The sequence below is a fragment of the Cariama cristata genome, unplaced genomic scaffold (assembly GCF_000690535.1).
Source record: "Cariama cristata isolate BGI_N322 unplaced genomic scaffold, ASM69053v1 scaffold12679, whole genome shotgun sequence".
In the NCBI taxonomy this organism is placed as follows: domain Eukaryota; kingdom Metazoa; phylum Chordata; class Aves; order Cariamiformes; family Cariamidae; genus Cariama; species Cariama cristata.
The window spans coordinates 1-20,672 of record NW_009637460.1 but is presented as its reverse complement, the minus strand read 5'-3'; the positions used below and the strand labels follow the sequence as shown (position 1 = coordinate 20,672).

The 20,672-nt window shown below is 37.8% G+C and overlaps 1 protein-coding gene across 1 annotated transcript; it reads left to right on the top strand.

Moving 5' to 3' along the window:
• The first annotated feature begins 5,980 nt into the window (after positions 1 to 5,980).
• ABHD17B (abhydrolase domain containing 17B) lies at positions 5,981 to 18,092 on the top strand. The gene is made up of 3 exons (XM_009708340.1): positions 5,981 to 6,458; positions 15,508 to 15,687; positions 16,583 to 18,092. Exons 1-3 carry the CDS (start codon positions 5,992 to 5,994, stop codon positions 16,800 to 16,802), a joined length of 867 nt encoding a protein of 288 aa, XP_009706642.1. The 5' UTR covers positions 5,981 to 5,991; the 3' UTR covers positions 16,803 to 18,092.
• Positions 18,093 to 20,672: the final 2,580 nt, after the last annotated feature.

The following is a 20,672-nucleotide window of genomic DNA, read 5'->3' as shown; positions in this document are numbered from 1 at the left end:
ACCCGAACCGGCCAGGGGGGTGGCGTCCCGGCTGTGGGCTCCGGGGCCTCTGCCCTGCCGCCCTCGGTGCCCCGAGCACCGGGAAGGGTGGCTGTCGCCTGCCTCAAAGGGCCCGGGATGCCGCGGATGGGCTGTCCCGGGGCTCCCGACTCCGTGGTCTTGCCGTAGACGCCTTTGTTCGGGAAACTGGCACGCTGACTTTTAAAACGCTTGTTAAATTGTGGCTTTTAGCGGGTCTAAGTAGTGCCTCCTTGTCAGTGTTGTTGATTCCTGTGAAGCCCTTTTTAAATACAGACACCTGAAGAGTTCGTTTAATTCTCACGAGCCTGATTTAATGTATTTCTTCAGCTTTTACTGTTGATGCTGTCAGTGACGCTGACCTTAAAATTGCTCTCAGGCATTATTAATTTAAAAATGTAAAGTATTTGGCCAGAAGGTAGCTAGAAAAACACATGACTGCGGAAATCGAAATAGTACCGTCTGAACGTAGACAGGTTTTAAAAGTGTAGCTTCTTGTTAGCGGCTGACGACTGGTGCAGTGAAGCTCCAGATTGATGTGTCTGAAGTACAATAGGGGCCTTCAGTGCCTGTCACCGTGCAGGTGGTTTTAGCAGAGCAGTTCCGTGGTGCAGTCTCGCTTGGAACATTCAAAACATTGTGTAATCCGACTTAGTCCCACAGCTGTCCATCTGGGATCCTTAGAGGGTTGGTTTGTTCTTTAGGTGCGAAGGAATGGCTACATTTTTCACTTGGTGTTTCCTGTATTATCTTTATTTTTTCAACTGTGCCACTAGGTTTTGAGGTACACAAAGTAACCAGCAGAAGCAGAATGATGTCTAGATACAAGTTAATCTTTATAATATTGCTAGAATTTGTGAGAATAGTCAAGCTGTTTGTTTGTTTAAAATCAAACTAACCAAAATAAAGTTTCGGTTCTATCAGTCTTCCGTGTTTTTATATAGGTTGCTTTACTCTTTGAAAACTACCTTAAAGAGTTACTTCATGGTATTTGTTGGTATGGCTTTCTCATTATTGAATAGACTTCCTTTGTGTTCTTTTCCGGACCTACTGTGTATTCTTTCTTAATAATTCTATTAGTTTAATCCTTTTGTATAATACTTAATCGGACACTGAGTGTTTTTTTTTCTCACTAAATATTTTGTTGCTTTAACTGTTGAAGTCGTTGGAGGATGTTCATGACCTTCTGTTCCATTTTTAGTATAATGCAGATGTTGAAATAAATATGGGTACTTCAGTAGTGACTTGAACTCAAGTTCTCATTGCGTTGTGTTCAATGAAAGGGTGATGGAAACTACTTTAGATTTTCTTATTTCAGCAGTATATAATGAAAAATGATGATTTCAATAAAAAACACACACAAAAAAAAAAACCCAGCAATTTGAGTATCTTGTCTGTTACAGTTAGAGCACCACTAAAATTTACAAGCCAGCAGCTGTATTTATGAGTTTGACTTTGTTCATGTGAGTAGTTCCTATGAAATAGGTAATTTAATTCAAATATACAATTAGAATAATTTATATTTAATGTGAATGTAAGATTTCTAGATAAGCGTTTGTAAGGACTGGACTTTTGAGGCTAATACATAGTAAAGTACTCAAAGATGTGGATAATAGGAGCCACTTTCTTGTTATGATTTGCAGAGGAAGAGAACAGGAATAATTGCTTATACGACAGAACTACGTTTATGTTATCGTAGGAATCACAAGATAAATGTTTGAGGTGTTCTTTCAGATTGGACAGGCCTTTTCCTCCCTCTTCTGTCAGCCTTAATAATGGAAAGGTTATTTGCCAAAGAATGGATTGAAATTACTGCCTGTGGGAAGTTTCACATTTGTAATTTTCTATGTTAACTTTTTTATTCATAAGATTGTTAAAGAGATAAATTTGATAAAATCATCTAGCCTTCCTTTTAAAAGCTATCCCAGAAGGTGTGAGTGATGCCATTTGGGTCTGTCTTATTTCTTAGCCTTTCTTCATGGAATGGTAGAAGTTCATCAGTTTTCCACAGTCTCTTCCACACAACATTCTTACTTAATTTATATGAAAAATGCAGTATAATTTTAAAGGATATATATTTTTCTCTTATTATATTCTTTTTGTTGTTAGTAATTTTACCAACATTAGGAGCTGTGCTTGTGGAACAGCACTGGCTTCTTTATTAGTATTGAAATGACAAACGGAAGCTGAAATGGTTGTGTTGTTGGGATGCGTTGATCTCTGCGTCTGATGATACTACTGTAATGAGCACAAAGATTTACATCATACATGCTCAGAAGGTGTTAGACTAACTTAGGTATTCACAACATATCTTAGGCAAACAAGTCTCATTAAAGTTACTCATCTGTACTTGTGGAACAGTATGCTTAAGGTAATCTGTAGTCAGTGTTGGTTTTGACTCTTACCGAAAGTAAGAGTCCAGGTTACAAATGGGCTTGATGTATGCTTTATTAGAGTGATTTTTAAAGGCAACTTCACTTGTTATACTTTGTTCACTTTCCATAAATTATATTTTAACATTCATAAAATAACTGGTCTCTTAAGACTGTTGATCTCCAAAGATTTTATCGAGGCTGAGTGATGCTAAATGAAGGGGGGTTTTGTGACTTTTCTTGAAATTTTTACTGTAATAATTTCTGGCTGGATGAATCATTAGGAAATCATGTTACATGTTTTCTAACATTAAGAATATTAAAAGAACACTATTGGAGTGTAACAGTAATCCCTCATTGAAATATCGTAGCAGTATACCTTTTGAGGAAATGTAATGCTTGTTTAGTTGAAGTTAAATTATGACATCTGGTGGATAACTACTAAGCTGAAATGCTGATTCAGTTGAACTTTTAAGCAGTCGTATCAGAATTACTCTGTACACCCTGGGGACTCTCTCACATCCTGGTTCCATTCCAGATCCGGAGGTTAAGAGCACAGTCATATGAATACAATGAATGACAAACCAGTTCCAGTATAATGGAAACATTGTTTGCATTTAATTGAAGGTATCCTCCTGAGGAAGTTCAGTAGGTGTATTGTGTCAGATTTGTTCAGTTAGTGATGCTAGAGATCTGCTGATTTTCTTGTGTCTTCCAAGTGAAGAAAGTAGCAAGTATTTGTTCTAAAGAAAAGAGTTGTTGCTCGCCATGATTTAGATGGAGAACAGCTCTGGAATCAGAATCTTTAGTTTCGGTAGATGGAGTTTCCATTGGATTAAATGGACATTATAGTCTACATTACAGTCTAGTGTAAAGCCTACATTACAGTCTAGTATAGGGCAGAAATAATACTTTAGCCATCATCTTCAGTATAAGTCATTTGCCATATGTGGCGACACCCCATTTTCAGCACATTTAAGCTATCTTGAGGCACGGTACCACCTCAGCTACTTAACTGTGGTTACTGCAGTACTGCCCTTAGTGTGAATTCCACAGGCCAGCTTCCAGTTTTTTGAAATGACTTTGACAAATAGCAAATATTTTCTGAGTGAGGTCATATTTGTGGTGTTACTGGGCTGCTTATAGTTATAAATAATGTAAACTGCTGTTTTAATTCTTTCTGACAAGTGGATTGGGAACTAAGTAAGAAATTCTGTAGCTATCATTGTATGCTGGAATAGAGCACAACCTGTTGTTCCAGGCTATTTATACCTCGCTTTTGGAGGTACATATTCATCTAAATTTTTCACATAAAATAATAAGCCCCTCTGAATAAATTGTAGTATCTACCTTTAATAGTTTCTGATAGAAATAGAAGTGTGGTTAAATACTGGGTCATAAGCACTTCTTGCAAAAAAAGGCTGTTGAGGAATCACAGCAGTTTCTCTGAGGGGTGAACATGAACTTTCTAAATAGAGCTGAAAGAAGAGGCGAAGCTCCTTTGGTACTCACACTGCAACTGAAGAAGGGAAAAAAAAGTATTGAACTTTTCCTGTGCATAAGACAGTCCAAGCCTTTTGCCAATCCCTAGACCTCTTCCATAGACCTCTTCCACTTCTTGTCCTGGCTTGCAGGTCGAAATTAAACTTGATGTCCAGATAATTTCACATGTCAGGGAACAGATGAACTATTTCAAATTTGAGTGACTGCTTGTGCTGATTACATAAATACATGAGGTTGTTTCTTTGGCTGGCAGAAATATGGTCATTTATTCAGGACCCTCATTTGAGAGACAATCTACGTTTTCATGGGAGGTAATCAGTACACCCTTCCTGCTATCTCCTTCAGATGGGTAGTGTCGGTCACCCATATCTAAGAATCTGTGATTTCCCTCTGTTTTGAGGGAAACTAGAGACTCAGGGCGAAAGCATTTGGCTGTAGCGGCCTTGGCAAAAACATGGGGTTTTGTGCCCTACAAAGAGGAGTAGTATTCCAAGAATGCTTATGCTGTTTATTCGACTGTCTTGCTGTGCCTATGTTTACTACTCTACAAGTATACTCTATGTAACATTGTATGCAGTATGCATTCATACCCTATCAAAGGGAAGAGACCGTTCACACGTCCAAAATATGAATAGTTGTTCTGTGATCTATATTCAACAGTTCTTACAGCAGTGTCCTTGAAGCTTTCCTAAAGAGAAACTTATACAGGCATGAACACTATGCTTGTGTACAAATCAGAGGTCGAACTTTGAAATATGATCTAAATATCACCAAGTATTAGCAATAAGATTTTCTTCTTGGATTGCTATAGTGTTTCTGAAATGACATGGGACTGTTGACATCAGAAATCAGCTTGGTTTGTTCCCATTTGTAAACTTGGATCTAGCAGTCAAAGCTGGTACCTGAAACTGTAAGAGCAGGAACTGAGCTTGAGACTTGTGGATTTGGGATGGAAAAGTTGTTTAAGTTAAGTTGAAATGTCAGATGCCTTAACACAAGGAAAGTAGTGTAAATGCTTATCTTAGGTGTGCTGGTTTCCAGCATGGCTCTTGGCAGATTTCATTGGTATTCCTACCTCTGAGAAAAAATGTTGTTGCAACAAAGGATTATTTTTTTTTTTCCCCCTTCTCTTCTCCCTGCTGTAAATTAAGAGGACACAATGCCTGCTTTTCAGGGCAACTGTATCTTTACCTAGCTTGCTTTGGGTGTACGTGTGCTTACTGTTATGTTGGTTTTTTTATCCTCCCCCCACTTAACCAATGCTTTGAATTGGTAGTATAGATTACATTGATTTGCCAAATGTCTATGATAGAGCATTTAGTTTGGGATGTTTTTGGTGAAGCATGGAATGAAAATAGTCGTTGATACAATCCCAATTCCTATGTGCAATATAGGAAACCTTAGCTAATAATTTCTGTGAAGGGTTTGGAAACATTTCTGTCAGCCAGTATGTGGAGCAAGGAAGAGTTTATGGCTGGATTTTAGTGTACTGAAGGTCTACAGCGTTTGCTAAGCCAGCAGAAGCATCTTGTTTTGCCTTCTAAGTTTTGGCTTTCATGCACCTTTCATACTGCTCATACTGCTTGCAGGAGCCCATAACTCATGATTGCAATACATATTCTGTGTATTTAGGAAATCTGTAGTGATTTTTGGCTGCAGAGATCTGCATATTCTTAGTATTCTGCAAACACTGCAACTTATTTTAATTGTTCTTTATAACATACATATTTGTCAACGGGATGAACACTTCTCTTAATGGCTTAAGATGAGGGACATTTCCTCCAAGGAAACTCCAAATCTCATGCTTGTTCTTTCCCTGGGTAATCATATTTTAGTTCTAGTATCTGGCAGAGCTTTAGAGTTATCACTCTTCTTTAATAATATGTTCATTTGAAAGTAGCTAATAATATCAAATAAGCTGTTATATGGAAATTTACATAGGTATTTAAATCTATGTTTTTGTTAAATGTTTCCACTAAAATTCTGTATTATTTTCTAGAGAGGTTACATTTTACATTTTCCATGAGTTTTTTCTTTTTTTATATAGGATTGTAACTGGAAACTGATACCATTCTCTCTTCCTGTTTCAGACTAGAAGATGAATAATCTTTCCTTTAGTGAACTGTGTTGCCTGTTCTGTTGTCCACCATGCCCAGGGAAAATTGCTTCCAAACTGGCATTCTTACCTCCTGATCCCACATACACACTGATGTGTGATGAGAGTGGTAGTCGCTGGACTTTACATCTGTCAGAGCGAGCAGACTGGCAATATTCTTCTAGAGAAAAAGATGCCATTGAGTGCTTCATGACTAGAACAAGTAAAGGTAACAGGATTGCCTGTATGTTTGTGCGTTGCTCGCCTAACGCCAAGTATACTTTGCTCTTCTCACATGGAAATGCTGTTGACCTAGGTCAGATGAGCAGCTTTTACATAGGACTGGGTTCACGGATTAATTGCAACATATTCTCATATGATTATTCTGGATATGGTGCAAGTTCTGGGAAGCCAACAGAGAAGAATCTGTATGCTGACATTGATGCTGCTTGGGTGGCTCTTAGGACAAGGTAAGACATTATTAGTTGCCTTTTTTCTTTTACAGCATGCTTTTCAAATGGTTGTACTTAATCTGCATTGGTAAACAGAAGTGCTGTATTTTACGATGAATGGATTCATATCCAAGCTGATTAGTGGTGCCTTTTGCTGAAGGCATTGTCAGTATTGAGCAGGATCAGTATATAGTATTGATATACTAAAAGAATTGAAATGGAATGAAATTTAATAAAGTATGTTTCAGTCTTGAATGATTAGAAGATAATCCTTATTGTTACAGTTTGGGATCTTTTCAGTTGGAAGTCTCAGAAGATATGAAAAACCTGTAATAATTGATAACCCAGTATCTGAGCCACTGATGTGATGTGGGTGAGAGAAAATGCAGGTTGGTTTTTCAGATAACTGCATCACCTACTTTTTTTGTATGGAGGGGCAGTGGAAAAGCTGTTGCAAGAGAACCTGGTGAGAGTCTGGATTTCTGTATGGTGTTCAGAGCACCTTTGTTTCTGAATTCAGACTAGCAGCTACAGCATTTCTAAAGATAGCTTTCTATATAAAACAAACAGATGTTTTTATCTTAGCAAAATATGATGCTTGGGAGAGGTTGTAATCGATCTGTGTAAATACATTATAGTGGGAACAAAAACCAGGAATTTAAATCAGTGTTGTTAGCTCAAATAGATTAAAACTGGACAAGGGAAAAAAATGCAAATTGGAATCAGGTTGTTTCAGCAATTTCTGTGTTCTAAGCCTCTGGTTTTAGGGAGATAAAACAGTAAGGTAAAAGACTCTGGAGGCATTCCCTGATACAGGCAAGAATCCTAGGCACCAAATAAATGTAGCACTGAATGCCTACTTCTTAAATTTTTTGCCGTGGTTTGTTCATTTAGAGCAATATTCTTCTTGTGTTACAAGTACCCAAGCTACAAAAAATATTTTAAAAAATACTATGTGATCATTAGAATAGATGTTCACCAAAAAACCTCCCATCATATTGTGTATTTTGCACCAAAAAGCTGTGAAAACCTGACTGTAATGTAGAGCAGCATGTTACAGTTCGGTCATTGCAACTTGAGTACACTGTTTATAATATCAGGGATGTGACTTGGTGTAACGGCATGTGTAAAGACTCTTCAAATCCTGAAGCCTCGTAGTTATCACCATGCATTTAGAATTTGTTGAATGTAATATTAACTATTTTCCTATTACTTTGGAGCAGATTATCACTTTTCAGTGTTTTTAATACACTGTCTTGCATTTCATTTATGTTATAACAAAGATGTGATACTTCTTTTTAAAGAAGCATATGTCATTCATGTATTCAAGTATGGGGAACACCTATTATCATAAACCTCATACAAACACAGGGGACAGGTATTGAGCCTTATATATTCAAAAACATGTGGACAGTGTGGTTAGATTAGGTTTTGGCACTTCTTTTGATTACAGTGAAAAGTTGAGATGTAACTAGACGTCTGTTCTGTAAGCCAAGAGCTGCAACAGGTGCACTGGTGATCATGGTTTGTAGTTGATAGGTGATGTGGAAGATAGCCACTTGGTGAAATACCCAGTAACATTGACTAAAAACATAATATGGTTTGTGAACAGCATGGAAGACGTCTGAATTGTTCAAATGCACCAGAAAATGGAAGAGAACTAGATGGTGAAACTTAATTGTTTGTTTATGTCGGTTTACAGACTCTGTTTTATGAACTAGTTTGTAATTATTGTCTCTTCCTCCCCCTGACAAATTTCTGATTAAAAACGTAAAAGGAAATGTGATTGCAGCTTGAATTCTCGCCACCGTTCTTGAACAATGCATAGTGTACCTTCCTTAATCACTATGGTTGTTGATTATAATATCCCATCTGAACAAGCCTTTTGCTGAACAGACATTGTTGGGTGGAACTGTAAATCTACATCTGTCCACTTTTCCCTCTTCCTTTGAGGAATCGGCTCACCTCAGTCTCATTTGCTGTCAGTGTTTATTTGTTACGTCAAAACCTCCTTTAGAACTATGTAATTCTGTAGAGTGTATAGAGCTTGGTTGGATTGGTCTGCCCAACTTGTGGATTTCACAAATGTGAACTGAATTTTTTCCATTGCTTAAAAAGTGGTTGGTATTACTAGTTTCCTCTGTGGTACTTTCAGCAACTTTCCAACTGGCAGACCTGGTCTTGGCCTATTATCTGAATGCTCAGTGTAGCAGGGAGAAGTTCAGCACATGACTCTGGATATACTGGCTGACGCAGTTTGGTTGCCAGTCCGTGGTATTCTCTTGAGCCCTGAGACGGCACTCAGCTGTGTTTAAGTACTTGATGACTATCTGGACCAGAACGGAGCCTTTGAGCATTTGCTGCAGCATTGATTTGCTTTTCTAGCATAGCCTGTTCTGTCAGTGTTACACTGGCACTATCTTTAACATTTGATAATGAAAGTGTTCTACAAAAACAAATTAATTCAACAGGTTGTTTGCAGGATAGATGTAAGTATAGCTGTAACTCCTTTGAAATTCATGTAGATAGGATGAGAGAAGAAAGGGATCTTAGACTTCGAAACTATGCCTCACAGATTGTGATGGGAAAAAGAAAAGAATGGAGAAATTACCTTTGTTGGAGGTTGATGACAGCCACCCACAGCTCCCTGCATTCCCTGTTCTGAGAAATGAGATCATAGAACCCAGCATTAAAAGATGTTTCTGGGGTACTGAAATGCTGATATGGACTTCATTATACAATCAACACAGCTGCTTGTGGTAGAGATTTGTCAATGTGTTAAGTTTTGTATCTTGGAAGGACAATATAGATGGTCATCTGTAAATTGGCACAGCTGTCCAGTGGGGACTGGCCACCTAGAGTGAAATAGTCTTGAAGGTGATAGTGAGGTTGGTCCAACACCAGTTTCTTGAAAGTGGCTGCTGTAAGGGTATATGAATACTATCATTCATGTAAATGAATACAGAAAGCTAATTTGGCAGCAGATCAGAAGTAGTAAACAACAGATGTGGATTCTGAATTGTGTCCCTATTCTTTACCTGCTTTGAGTATTTTAATAGGAAGCAGTAGCTATCCATGTCAGTGACTGTGGCAGAAGGCAAGGTGATTCACTGCCATCATGTTTGGGAAAGTTGCATATTATTGCATATTCATGTGGATGGGACTATATAAAAGCTGCAAGTGAGGACATTCTTTTTCTGACACTCATAGCTACAAAGTGTTGAAATGCCAGGAGTCATTTTGGGATACGCCTATTTTCTGCTGTCCTGGTCTGTGAAGGCCTTTGATGACACCCTAGCAAGGGTGGAAAGGTTTAACCAGCCCCAGGCAAATGCAGGGCAAGTGGCGCTCATTCAGGAACCTGAAGACTTACCAGAGTTGTCTCATGACCAGATTTACCTTTAAGAAGCCAAACAGCTTTTTTCATTGTTGCTTATCACGGACTGCGTAATAATTGAAAAATTGAAGGTTAAATCTCACCATCAAACTAATGTGTCAAAGTGACAAATCTCTTTGGATGTTGGCTGAAAGTGTTCTTTCGAGAATTCACAAGTTAAATGTTGGGTTTTTTTCATTCAGGAATAGGGTGGGTTTGGATTTTTTTGCTAGATGAGGTGCTTTAACTTTGAATATTTGGGGAGAAATTGAGCTTTTATTTAAATTGATATGGAAAAGTAGCTCAATTTATTGCAAAGAGAAATCTTGCCAATAAAACAAATGTGCCAGTAGCACTGTAAGGTTTAGAAAAAGCCAAACCATCATGTGAGTGGCAGAGGAGTTGCAGTTTGAGTACTACATACGTGGTCAATGAGCTTGCCTCTCATAAAACATAGTTCCCTTTTTCTTCTAGCAATGTTACGTATTGTAGACACAAGAAGGGGAATGTGCAGCTGTAAGTTCATGAATTTTATTCATGGCCTAGAATGTTCATAGTTAAAGGTGTGGAGGATGTTCCTGCCCTTCATGTTCTGCAATTTGCAGCTGTAATCTTGTGTGTTATGTGCATGATGACAAAAGGTTCTGAAATGTGCATTGAAAATTCCCTCAGGATGTTCCCCCTTGTTCCATGTGCCCCAAGCACTGCTGTCAGTTAAATGTGTGTGTTGCAATAGCTTCACAAACAGCAGCCTCTCTAGAGCATCTATTGTACCTCTTCATTAGTGTGAGCCTGAGAGGTGCTATTGAAAATGTACCCTTCTAAGGTTGATCTTGCCAATACTTTGCTTTATTATTGTAAAGTGAGCAAGTCTTCTAGATTAAAAGCAGTCGTTGAGAAGCAAAAAGATAAATTGCTTTCTGTCTCCCTCAGTTATATCAAGGGCAAAATGTCAAGTACTCTTAAGAGCCTGCAAGTATAGTATGGTAATTTCAGCTGGTATTTGGTGGTTAAAGGTAACTGCGGTTTAAGAAAAGACCAAAACCCACTTGTTACAGCCAGACATGCGTTTTGTAGTTTGCATATTGTGCATCATGGTAAAGTGATGTATATCCAGTGTAAGTGATGTATGATGTATATCCAGTTAAAGTGTTCAAGGTGAGATTGGACAGGGTTTTGAGCAACCTGATTTAGTAAAGGATGTCCCCACCTGTGGCTGGACTAGATGATCTTCCATGATTCTATGAAAAGAAAAAAAGGAGGAGGGAGGAGCCGAAAAGAGGTGGACTACCACTAAGATAGGTGTTTAGTAAAGTGCAGGAAAGGTCTTGTTACAGAGACAGAAATATAAAGAAAACGGCAAAAGAGTTTCTGTTACAGCTTATCGTGAAGTTTGTCACAAAGGGGGGGGGGGGGGGGGAAAAAAAAAAAAAAAAACAGGGGGGGGGGGGGGAAACAAACAACAAAAAACCCAAACTTTATTTCTGTTTAGCAGTTCTTTTCCTGCCAGCTGAAAGATCAGACAGGAGTGTTCTGGGTTGCCTCTTTTACAAAAGACCGTCTATATCTGATCAGCATATGTAGGCTTGTGCAGAAGAGGATACTGGCTTCATTAGTCACCCTGTGTTAGCTTGGGCCCCGATTGTAAGGAGTGGTCTAATGGTACAGTTACAATGATTTATTGGCTTCCTCCTTCCTTTAACCCACCAGTGGCATGTCATTTGTTGCATGGCTCTGAAGACAGCCAGCACAAAGGAGCAGAAAAGTAGTTGCTCCTCTACTTTCAAAAGAGATTAATTTAGTTTCCTAAACTAGTTGATGAAGCCCAATGAGAGGCAACATGTAGCTGAAGATGCAAATGGGAAAGTGATTCTCGTCTGTTTGGCGGTAGCTTAGCTTTATAGTGACATTAAGCTGTACCTTTAGCGTGATGATAGGGCAGAAGTTTCTGAGTGGTCAGGCAGTCTGTGTGGATGCTAGCAAGCTTATGTCAACAGAGGTACATTTAGTTCTATGTAAAAACTGCTCTTCAAGTTCCCTGTGCTTTCCTAAGGTAGCCCTCAGGTGTGTTAAGAGAAAGGATGAGTTGCCTGTTGAAAGCAGTTGAAATCTCAGTTGCTGTGGAAAAGAGAAAAATGTTGTGGGCAGCATTTCAACTGCGTAAAGTATCTGTCTAAATTTTATGCCAGATTCAGTCCAAAATACTTGTCCCTGAGGAAGAGTGATTTCTCTGAGAAGGTACATCTATGCAAGCTACTTCTAAGATTTGTGCCAAGGTCCTTTCTGGTCATATGGCTTAAAAAAAAAAACAAAACAAAACAAAACCAACAAACCCACAAACAAAAACAACAAAACCAAAAAAAACCACCATTACCTTCACCAACAAACTGAAGGTCTGTCTATTCTGACACAAGTTAGCTAAGATTACGCTACTCCTATCATCAACATAATGAGCTTTCAAAGATATTAACAGTTTTCACAGTATGTCTTTGAGCTCTTGTCACCAGAACAGATAGTTAACAGCGTATGGCTCTGTAACTGTCATGTTCCCCTTCTTCAGGATGGCCTGTAATTCTAAGGCACTGACTAAGAGAACAATATTACTGCCACTTTTTCTCTTGATCTGGCACTTCCTCATTTGAGAGACCAGGTGTGTAGTTAACTAATAATTTTAAACCAGGCTTCTTGGCGTTTACCTGGAGTTTACAGGACTGTCAAAATGAGGAGTAGATGAATTTTATGACTAGAACTTACCAACAGCTATCATTCCAATAATTCTTCCATTTTAGATTGGAAAGTGGTACATTTGGGAGAGAGGAACTGAGGGACAGTTGGGCTCTTCCTTTTTCCCAAACTTCTCAGAAGCCTATTCAAGAGAAGAGGGAAGGCTGGAGACAGACACAGCAGATGTTCTCTGGTTTCCAAGTTTCTTGTTTTAGTTTTGGCTTTTTTGTTTTGTTTTGGATATTCTGGCCTGAAAAATGGACAGAAGTCTGGTTTGAACCATGATTTCTGGTGATTGGTCTCACTATTGTAGTTTCCAGACTGCAAAACGAATAGTTTCTGGTGAGTGCTGTGAAGGCAATCTGTTTGGCTGTGATGGAGAAGGGATTACTTTGATCCAAATACAGTACATGCTTTTCTTGGATTACCTTTTGTAGCTAATATTTAGCTATCTTTAGGCTGAAGGATTTGGATCCAAAAATAGGGGGAAGAATAATGAAAAAGAGGAGAGTATATGCTCCAAAATATACTTTTAAGTTTTGCTTTAAATTTCTGTGCAATGGCCTGCATCTTATAAAGCTCTCAATACCTTAGGAAAATATGAGTGTGATAATTTGTGAGGTTTTTTTATTTGTGAACCACATTATAGCATAATGTGCTGTGCAAACTCCATGCCATACTAATGATGCAACGTGTCAGGTATTAGTGTGAGTTTTGTTCAAATTATATGAAAGGGATAGAAGGCCATACTGTACTTTCAGAATGGACAAATGTGATTTGAATTACTCTGAATTGGAAGACTAATTGTAAAAGGATTTGTGCTAGGCTGTTCTCAGGTGTTTCAGAAAAGAAACAGAAATAGTGAAGACCTTATATTTGTTTCAGTTTCAAAGTTTTAACTTATTATATTTTTGTGCATTGGAATTTCAAGAAAATCTTTCTTAATTGGAATGTTTGCATTTTTTTGTTCTCTGAGAACTGCTGTGAGGTGGAGGACTTGCCTGTAGTTCCAGGCTGATGATGAAGTCTCGGTGTTCTAGTTAGGTGTTAAGGTGTTAAGTTGGTTATGATCCTAGAAAGAGTTTCTAGATAACGCTGATAGTAATTAAGTAGTCATAATACATTCTTAGAGTCTATCTGTGATAATACTTTTACAGCTTTTATGTTTCACTTTAGCAGAGCACAATTTAAATAAGTAGATGAATAGTTAAATAGACAATATTAGCTGTGAACAGTGGGATTTTAGCCCCAATTTTGAGAGCTTATTGGGGTGCCTAATGAGTTCTGCTAGTGACACTTGCACTTTAGTAATACTTAAATATGTTTTTGTTTTTCTTTAAATATTCCCAGACTTTTTTTTTTTTAATGAACTGTTTATTACTTACTGATGTAACACAGAGGACATGGTTTCTGGCTTATTGAAAAGTACTTGTGGATTTTTGGGTTTTGTTTGTTGGTAATTTGAATGTCTTAGTACACCCGGTGCATATTTTGGTACATCTGGTACATTTGGTACATCTTGGTACACCTTTTTTCCTATTGTTCCTGATTTTGAGGCTTTTAGACTTTACTGATTGTAGTGTTTGGTGACCTATACAGTTACCATACAGTTATTTAGCCATATTTGTAAGATACTGCACAATTTTTCATTACCTCTGTTTCCCTGGCTTTACTGAGGTATGTGAAATGTACTAATTTGAGAACTTCTTCGTGAGTATGGGTGATGTTATCTAGCTTTGACAGAATAGATGCATGCATTTATTGTAGAAGAGGTAATGACTGAAATTCCTGTCACTTCAACTGAAAACAGTTGATTGTCAATCCATTTAGGATTATAGTCAGTTGGCAAACATTAAACTTACCTCATGCTGTTCCACCATGGTGTTAGGCTACTCTGCTCTAACTCAGAAAACTGAACAAGCTTCTGATAATACATGAGAACAATGTTTGCTTTTTTGTGTGTGTGCGTGTAATGCAGTGCAGTATCTCTTCCTATTTAAGGTACTTCCTTTCCCAAATAAGTTAAACAAAGGCATCTAGATAGATACACTTTTGCAGTCTGAACCTGTACTAAGAGTACTTTGTTAGTACAGATCAGTGTATCAGCAGCACACTTCTGCTTTGACCCCTGTTTTTGCCAGCATAACATTCTGCTTTGAGGTTTTTCCAGTGTTACTTGGGAGCCAGCTGCTCCTTCTATCTACACTAATGCAGAAAAATATATTATATCTGACTTGTATACAAGTGTTAACCAGGCGTTTCATGACTCCTTGTTTACCTCAGTTAATTACAGAAGAAATGAGTGTTTTTGTCTTACTAGCAGGGAGGCTTTGACTTTAGTTTTGTAGGGCTTATTGGGCTGTCTTAATTGTGGGTTACGTTGAGTATTTCTCTTGCTAGCTTGCATGTCAAATCAGCTGTGATAAGGAAGAAGCATCTCGGCTATTACACAGAGTGCATAATACTCTGACCACTGGCTGTATGGGCATGCTTTAGGTCTCACTAAACTGCTAAGCAATGTTACCAGCTTGCAGTTTTTATCAAGTATCAGTAGAGTAAAACCATCTAAATTTTTGCAGATTTGACTGTGCTCCACTTGATGATAACCATAAAGCTAGTAAGGCTCTAATCAGTAGGTCCACTAGAGTTGTCAGTAAAGGCTTTCAAATAGTATCTAACTGACAACTGCATTCGCAAATCCATATTGTAAAAACTTAACCTGTATTTCAGTATCATTCAGGCATAAAGGCAAAAAAAATTACTGCAAATACAGAGTAAATAATTGGCCCTTTAAGTCAGCAATGTTATAGAATATACTTGCTTGTTCTTCTATCAGCTCCTGTTTCATAGTTTATCCTCTTCAGGAAATTTTCACCTTCAGAAATGCCTTTTTTGTCTGGCTGTCTAGTTGCAGTTTTGTGTGTTTCACTTTATATGCCACTTTTGTTAACACTTCTAATTTTCTAGGTATGGAATCCGCCCTGAAAATGTGATTATATACGGCCAGAGTATAGGAACAGTACCATCTGTGGATCTTGCTGCTAGGTACGAAAGTGCTGCTGTAATTCTTCATTCTCCACTGACCTCAGGAATGCGAGTAGCTTTTCCTGATACGAAGAAGACCTATTGCTTTGATGCATTCCCGAAGTAAGTTGTAGGATTTTTTTTATTCTGTATGTGTTTTTCTCTTACAGAAGTTTTAGAGTAGGGAAATGAGTAATACAGCAAATTCTGGGAAATTTCATTCAAAGGCTTTAAAAAAAAAATTGGAGAAAAATCAGAGTGAATAACAATGAGTAACATTTGAAGGAGTTTACAGAACTTTGTAAATCTAGGTTTATCACATCTTTAATCATTTCAGTGAGTATCTGTTGAAGAAGTGATTAGTTTTCCTGTTTGTAGTCGCTAATATCACTAATTCTAACAAGTAGTTCTAGTCCAGTGAATTGTTAATCTGGGTGACTGTGAACAAAGTCTTTTGCGTATGTTTCGGTAAGTAGCAAAGACTGGAAAATTAAGTAGACCTTAACTGAAGAAAATTCCTGTCGTATTTCAGAACTATGCCACTAGTTGGCCATACAAACTGTTACACTTGCCTCAAAGAATTACTTGTATTTTGAGCATCTGACTTCAAAGACTTTCAAGATGGTCAGACTTCTAAGTGCTAAAATTCTTTCACTTCTGACAGGCATTTTTTTACTGAAAAACTCTAAAGTAGTATTTTCATCAGTCCAGTGACTGATTTTTTTTTTATTTTTTTTTTTGAAGTGAACATGGTAATGAATACCACTTTTAGACGGAATGCTCTGTTTTTCTATCCTAATAGTTTCCAGTACTGTTTTTACTTCTGTGTGGCTTTACGCGTGCTACTGTAATGGCTTCCATGGTGTTGATAAGATCTAATTTTCTAGTGATTTAAACAACTTCAGAATTAAATCGTTGAAACTACAATGTGTAATTAAAATGTGAAATTAACAGTCTGGTCCTTCAAAAACATTTAATAAAGCTCACTGTGTTCATAGATATACTCTTTTTCTTACAGCATTGACAAAATTTCTAAAATAACATCTCCTGTGTTAATAATCCATGGGACTGAAGATGAAGTAATTGACTTCTCACATGGCCTAGCATTATTTGAGCGTTGCCAGAGACCTGTAGAACCATTGTGGGTAGAAGGAGCAGGCCATAATGATGTGGAACTCTATGGACAGTACCTTGAAAGATTAAAACAGTTTGTGTCACATGAACTGGTGAACTTGTGATTTTCTCTGTATATTTACGTACTTTTTCATTTCACTGCAGAACTGCACACCTTGATAAATACATAACATAAAACCTGAAGGTTGTGTTTTCAAATCATCTTGGTTGCCTTCATTAAATGTACAGGTAATGATTTGTCAACATAATTAATGAAGGTTTTAATGCTGGTATTATAAACTGGAATTACATGATCATGCAGTCAAGCTTGGCAGTTCATATTACTTTGTGTGAGGTTTCTTCTTAGATATACAAAAAAAAAAATCAGAGTACTGTACAAAATTTTAATTATATAAAATCAAATGCTGTAAAAGTGTTGCCAAATGCTTTAGCATATCAAAAACAAGTTTATAAATATTTTTTAAACATCTCAAAATGTACTGTGACTTACTCTGTTGCACAGGTGTAAATTAAAAACCAGACTTCCAAGCAGTTGTTATGTAAAAATGTAATAGCCATGAAATTTGAGCAAATACTAATGTATGTGATAAGAATAGTCACTGGAAATGACCCATGCCCTGTTATAGGGGGAGGGGGTCAAAATAGACTCTTTTTCCATATTTTTCATATCTTTTATGCTTAGTTTTACTTTAGTTGTTTTGTTCTTGAGTTGTCCCTTACCTTTCCGGTTAAACAAATTTACCCACTCATCTTCTCAGCAGTCCTAATCTTGCCAAAATAATGCCACAAATTATCATTGTTGTAATGTAAATATGGTTCACATGTTTGCTACTGAGGCCGCTAAGTACTTCTTTGAAACCAGTAAGACTTTTAGAACCTAGAAGGCGTTGTGGACAACGTAGTTTTAAACACTGCTTGTGTAGAGATGCAATTTCATTAGAGAGAACCTGGAAGTTTATCCAACTTTGTAATAAACAATTTGCAAGTTTGCAAGTGTCTGAGGCTTTTGGATGTTTAGTGTAAAAGCTTATTGTTTTTTGAGTATTGTATAGAAATTTTACTAATTGTGCCTGGATGGGATAGGGGGAGGGTCAAGAACAGAATGTTGACATTTTTCTATTAACTCATAGTAAAATAAACTTTGTAAGTTGCCTTTCCCTTGAATGCATTTTGCGTGAATAAAACTATGAAAAATAAACTTAATTATATGTAGCCTATTTGTAAAAAAAGTAATATTCCAACAATACACACTGTGCTTCTAATTTTAAGGCCTTATACAGTTTAATTGTTCTGCTTGTTTTTTGTGATTGAGACTATTGTATACTTAATGTAGCTTCGAATATTGTGAAAACTTTGGTTAACGTGTGTTGATTAACAGTAAACAATATTCCACACACTTGCTGTTCTTCCTTTTTTTTAAAAAAAGAAACACCAACAGTTGCTTGTGGTATCAAAATAATAAGCAACTCCCCACTTACTCTAGCACGCCTGAGAACTGAAGCAGTAACCCATTGTTATCAATTGTCAGTACGTTTCTTTGTCAGCAACTACTGTTCTGATCACCCTTCATGCCTCATCTTACTTGTTTCTGCCAGTTAGCATACAGATTTTCTGCTGCAGAGCTGCTTACAAACATTCTTCTGTAATGAATTCAAATTTAGCTTGCTTTGAAATCATCAGTGACTTGTCTTGTGCTCTTTGCTTTGTTAATTGAATAGAAAGAAATTTGAATTTGTTCTTGAGGAACTGGGTTCTTACTTGTCTCTGTGATCAAGTATGCTTCAATGTGTTACGAACTTCAGAGTAGTATTTAGGCACGATGATATTAAAGATTTTCATCCTAATCCAAAATGTTGCAATTTGAAGTATGCTTAAATAGATTTGTAGCTTAGCTTTATTACATCATACTGTATACACAGTTTGATTTAATTTTCTTAATACTTTCCAGCCACTATCTCTGATTTAGATGGAAATCATTACCATTAAGTGTTTAAGTGCTTTCTTTGTGATGAATGAAGTCCGTTTTGAGAGTCCCCTTCAGAAATTCACAAATAATATAGAATTTCAATAATAAGTTATACTGATTGGCTGATAGTACTGCAAATTTCAGGCAAATGATCAAGTGTCATCACAAGAGCTGTCTGATTGTGCTAGGGAATATGGCACCCTGTAATTGAAAAGACAGAAATGGTGGCATAGCAGTTCTGCTGCTTTTGTTTGTGTGTTTTGTTGAAGCAGAACAAAAGGCCTGACCAACAGTGTTTTGTCTTCAGTAGATGCAGCTGTCCTGGACTACACTGGTGAGTAAAGGTTCTGGTCTTGTTGAGACCACTTAGCGTGGCTAATTATTGCCAGTTTATTCTGATCTGTATTTTACACATAGATTTTTCAGACAAGTTGTTTACTGAAGGAATTAAAATTGGTTTTAGTTAAGCACAGCCTAGCTTGTATTGAGAATCGTATTATGGCAACAAACTTGTTCCCAGCGTAAGGCAACTCTGGGCTATTGCAGCTAGGAGGAAAATGTTTGACATGGTGGTTGTCTTGTCCTTAAACCATCATTTTAGTGAAATTGACAATGGACTGTTGTTTTATGTTATAAATGCAATTGTCTCATGATAAATAAGAGTTGATTCAGCATTCATTAACAAGACAATGTCTGTATTTTAGGGAAAAAGAAAAGAGCATTTTGTGAACCACGTGATCTCATTCCTTTTTTTTCTTTAAGAGACAAATATTTCACAGTAAACTGTCTTTTTCAGTTCTGGAAACCTCGGCAAACCAAATTTAAAAATGACCTTACTTATGTAAAATAAGAGATTACCTTCTAAAGATGGGGTCTTTGAGGACATGTTTTGCTGTCTCACATTCCCAGCCACACATTAAAAAAGATAAAAAAACCTTCCCCTATCTTTACTGTCTGCTTGTGACAGCAAAGAATTCTTGTGTGTGTTCAATTAGCTGCTCTTATTGACTGATTTCGAACTTGCTTTCCTTTTCAAGCTATTTTTTAGTGAGAAAAAAAATTGCCTGTTTACTTTTGGGCTCTTTTATTCAGATGATGTTGTGCAGCAGGGCTAGCTACTTGGTACCTATCACTATGGAATTTTCCAGGTCCTACAGATGGAAATTTTTCTACAGTAGGCATTGTTCGTATCTTAATGATGAAAATAAGGCAAAAGGTGTTTGAGAACCAGAGCAAAAATCATCCTGTGTAAGTAGGGGGCTGATTGCTTGAAAGCAGCTTTGCAGGAAAGGAGATGGGGACTCTCGTAGACAACAAGCTGACCATGAGCCAGCAATGCACCCTTACAGCAAAGATGACCAACAGCATCCTGGGCTCTGCATTACACAGAGACTTGCCAGCAGGTCAAGGGAGATGATCGTTATACAGGTGACATTATAGTGGGGGTCTGCTACAGGCCACCCAACCAGGATGACCAAGCAGATGACGCCCTCTATAGACAGATAGGAGCAGCCTCATGTTCACAAGCCCTGGCTCACATGCAGGACCTCAACCACCGTGATACCTGTTGGAGGGACAACACAGTGGGGCATGAGCAATCCAGGAGGTTCCTGGAATGTATTGATGATAACTTCCGTCTCCAAGTGATAGAGGAGCCAACGAGGAGAGGTGCTATGCTGGACCTTGTTCTCACCAACAAGGAGGCACTGATGGGGATTGTGAAGCTCCAGGGCAGCCTTGGCTGCAGTGGCCATGAAATGGTGGAGTTCAAGATCCTTAGGGCAGTGAGGAGGGCACACAGCAAGCTCACTGCCCTGGCGTTCAGGAGAGCAGACTTGGGCCTCTTCAGGGAGCTGCTTGGCGGAGTACCATGGGATAAAGCCCTGGAGGGAAGAGGTGCCCAAGAAAGCTGGTTAATATTCAAGGATCACCTCCTCCAAGCTCAGGAGCGATGCATCAAAACCAAGAGGAAGTTGGGAAAAAATGCCAGGAAGCCTGCATGGATGAA

Coding starts and splice junctions, on each gene's coding strand:
- ABHD17B (XM_009708340.1), top strand. CDS start 5,992: ATGAATAATCTTTCCTTTAGTGAACTGTGTTGCCTGTTCTGTTGTCCA. Junction 6,459..15,507: donor TGGGTGGCTCTTAGGACAAG/GTAAGACATTAT, acceptor CTAATTTTCTAG/GTATGGAATCCGCCCTGAAA. Junction 15,688..16,582: donor TGCTTTGATGCATTCCCGAA/GTAAGTTGTAGG, acceptor TTTTTCTTACAG/CATTGACAAAATTTCTAAAA.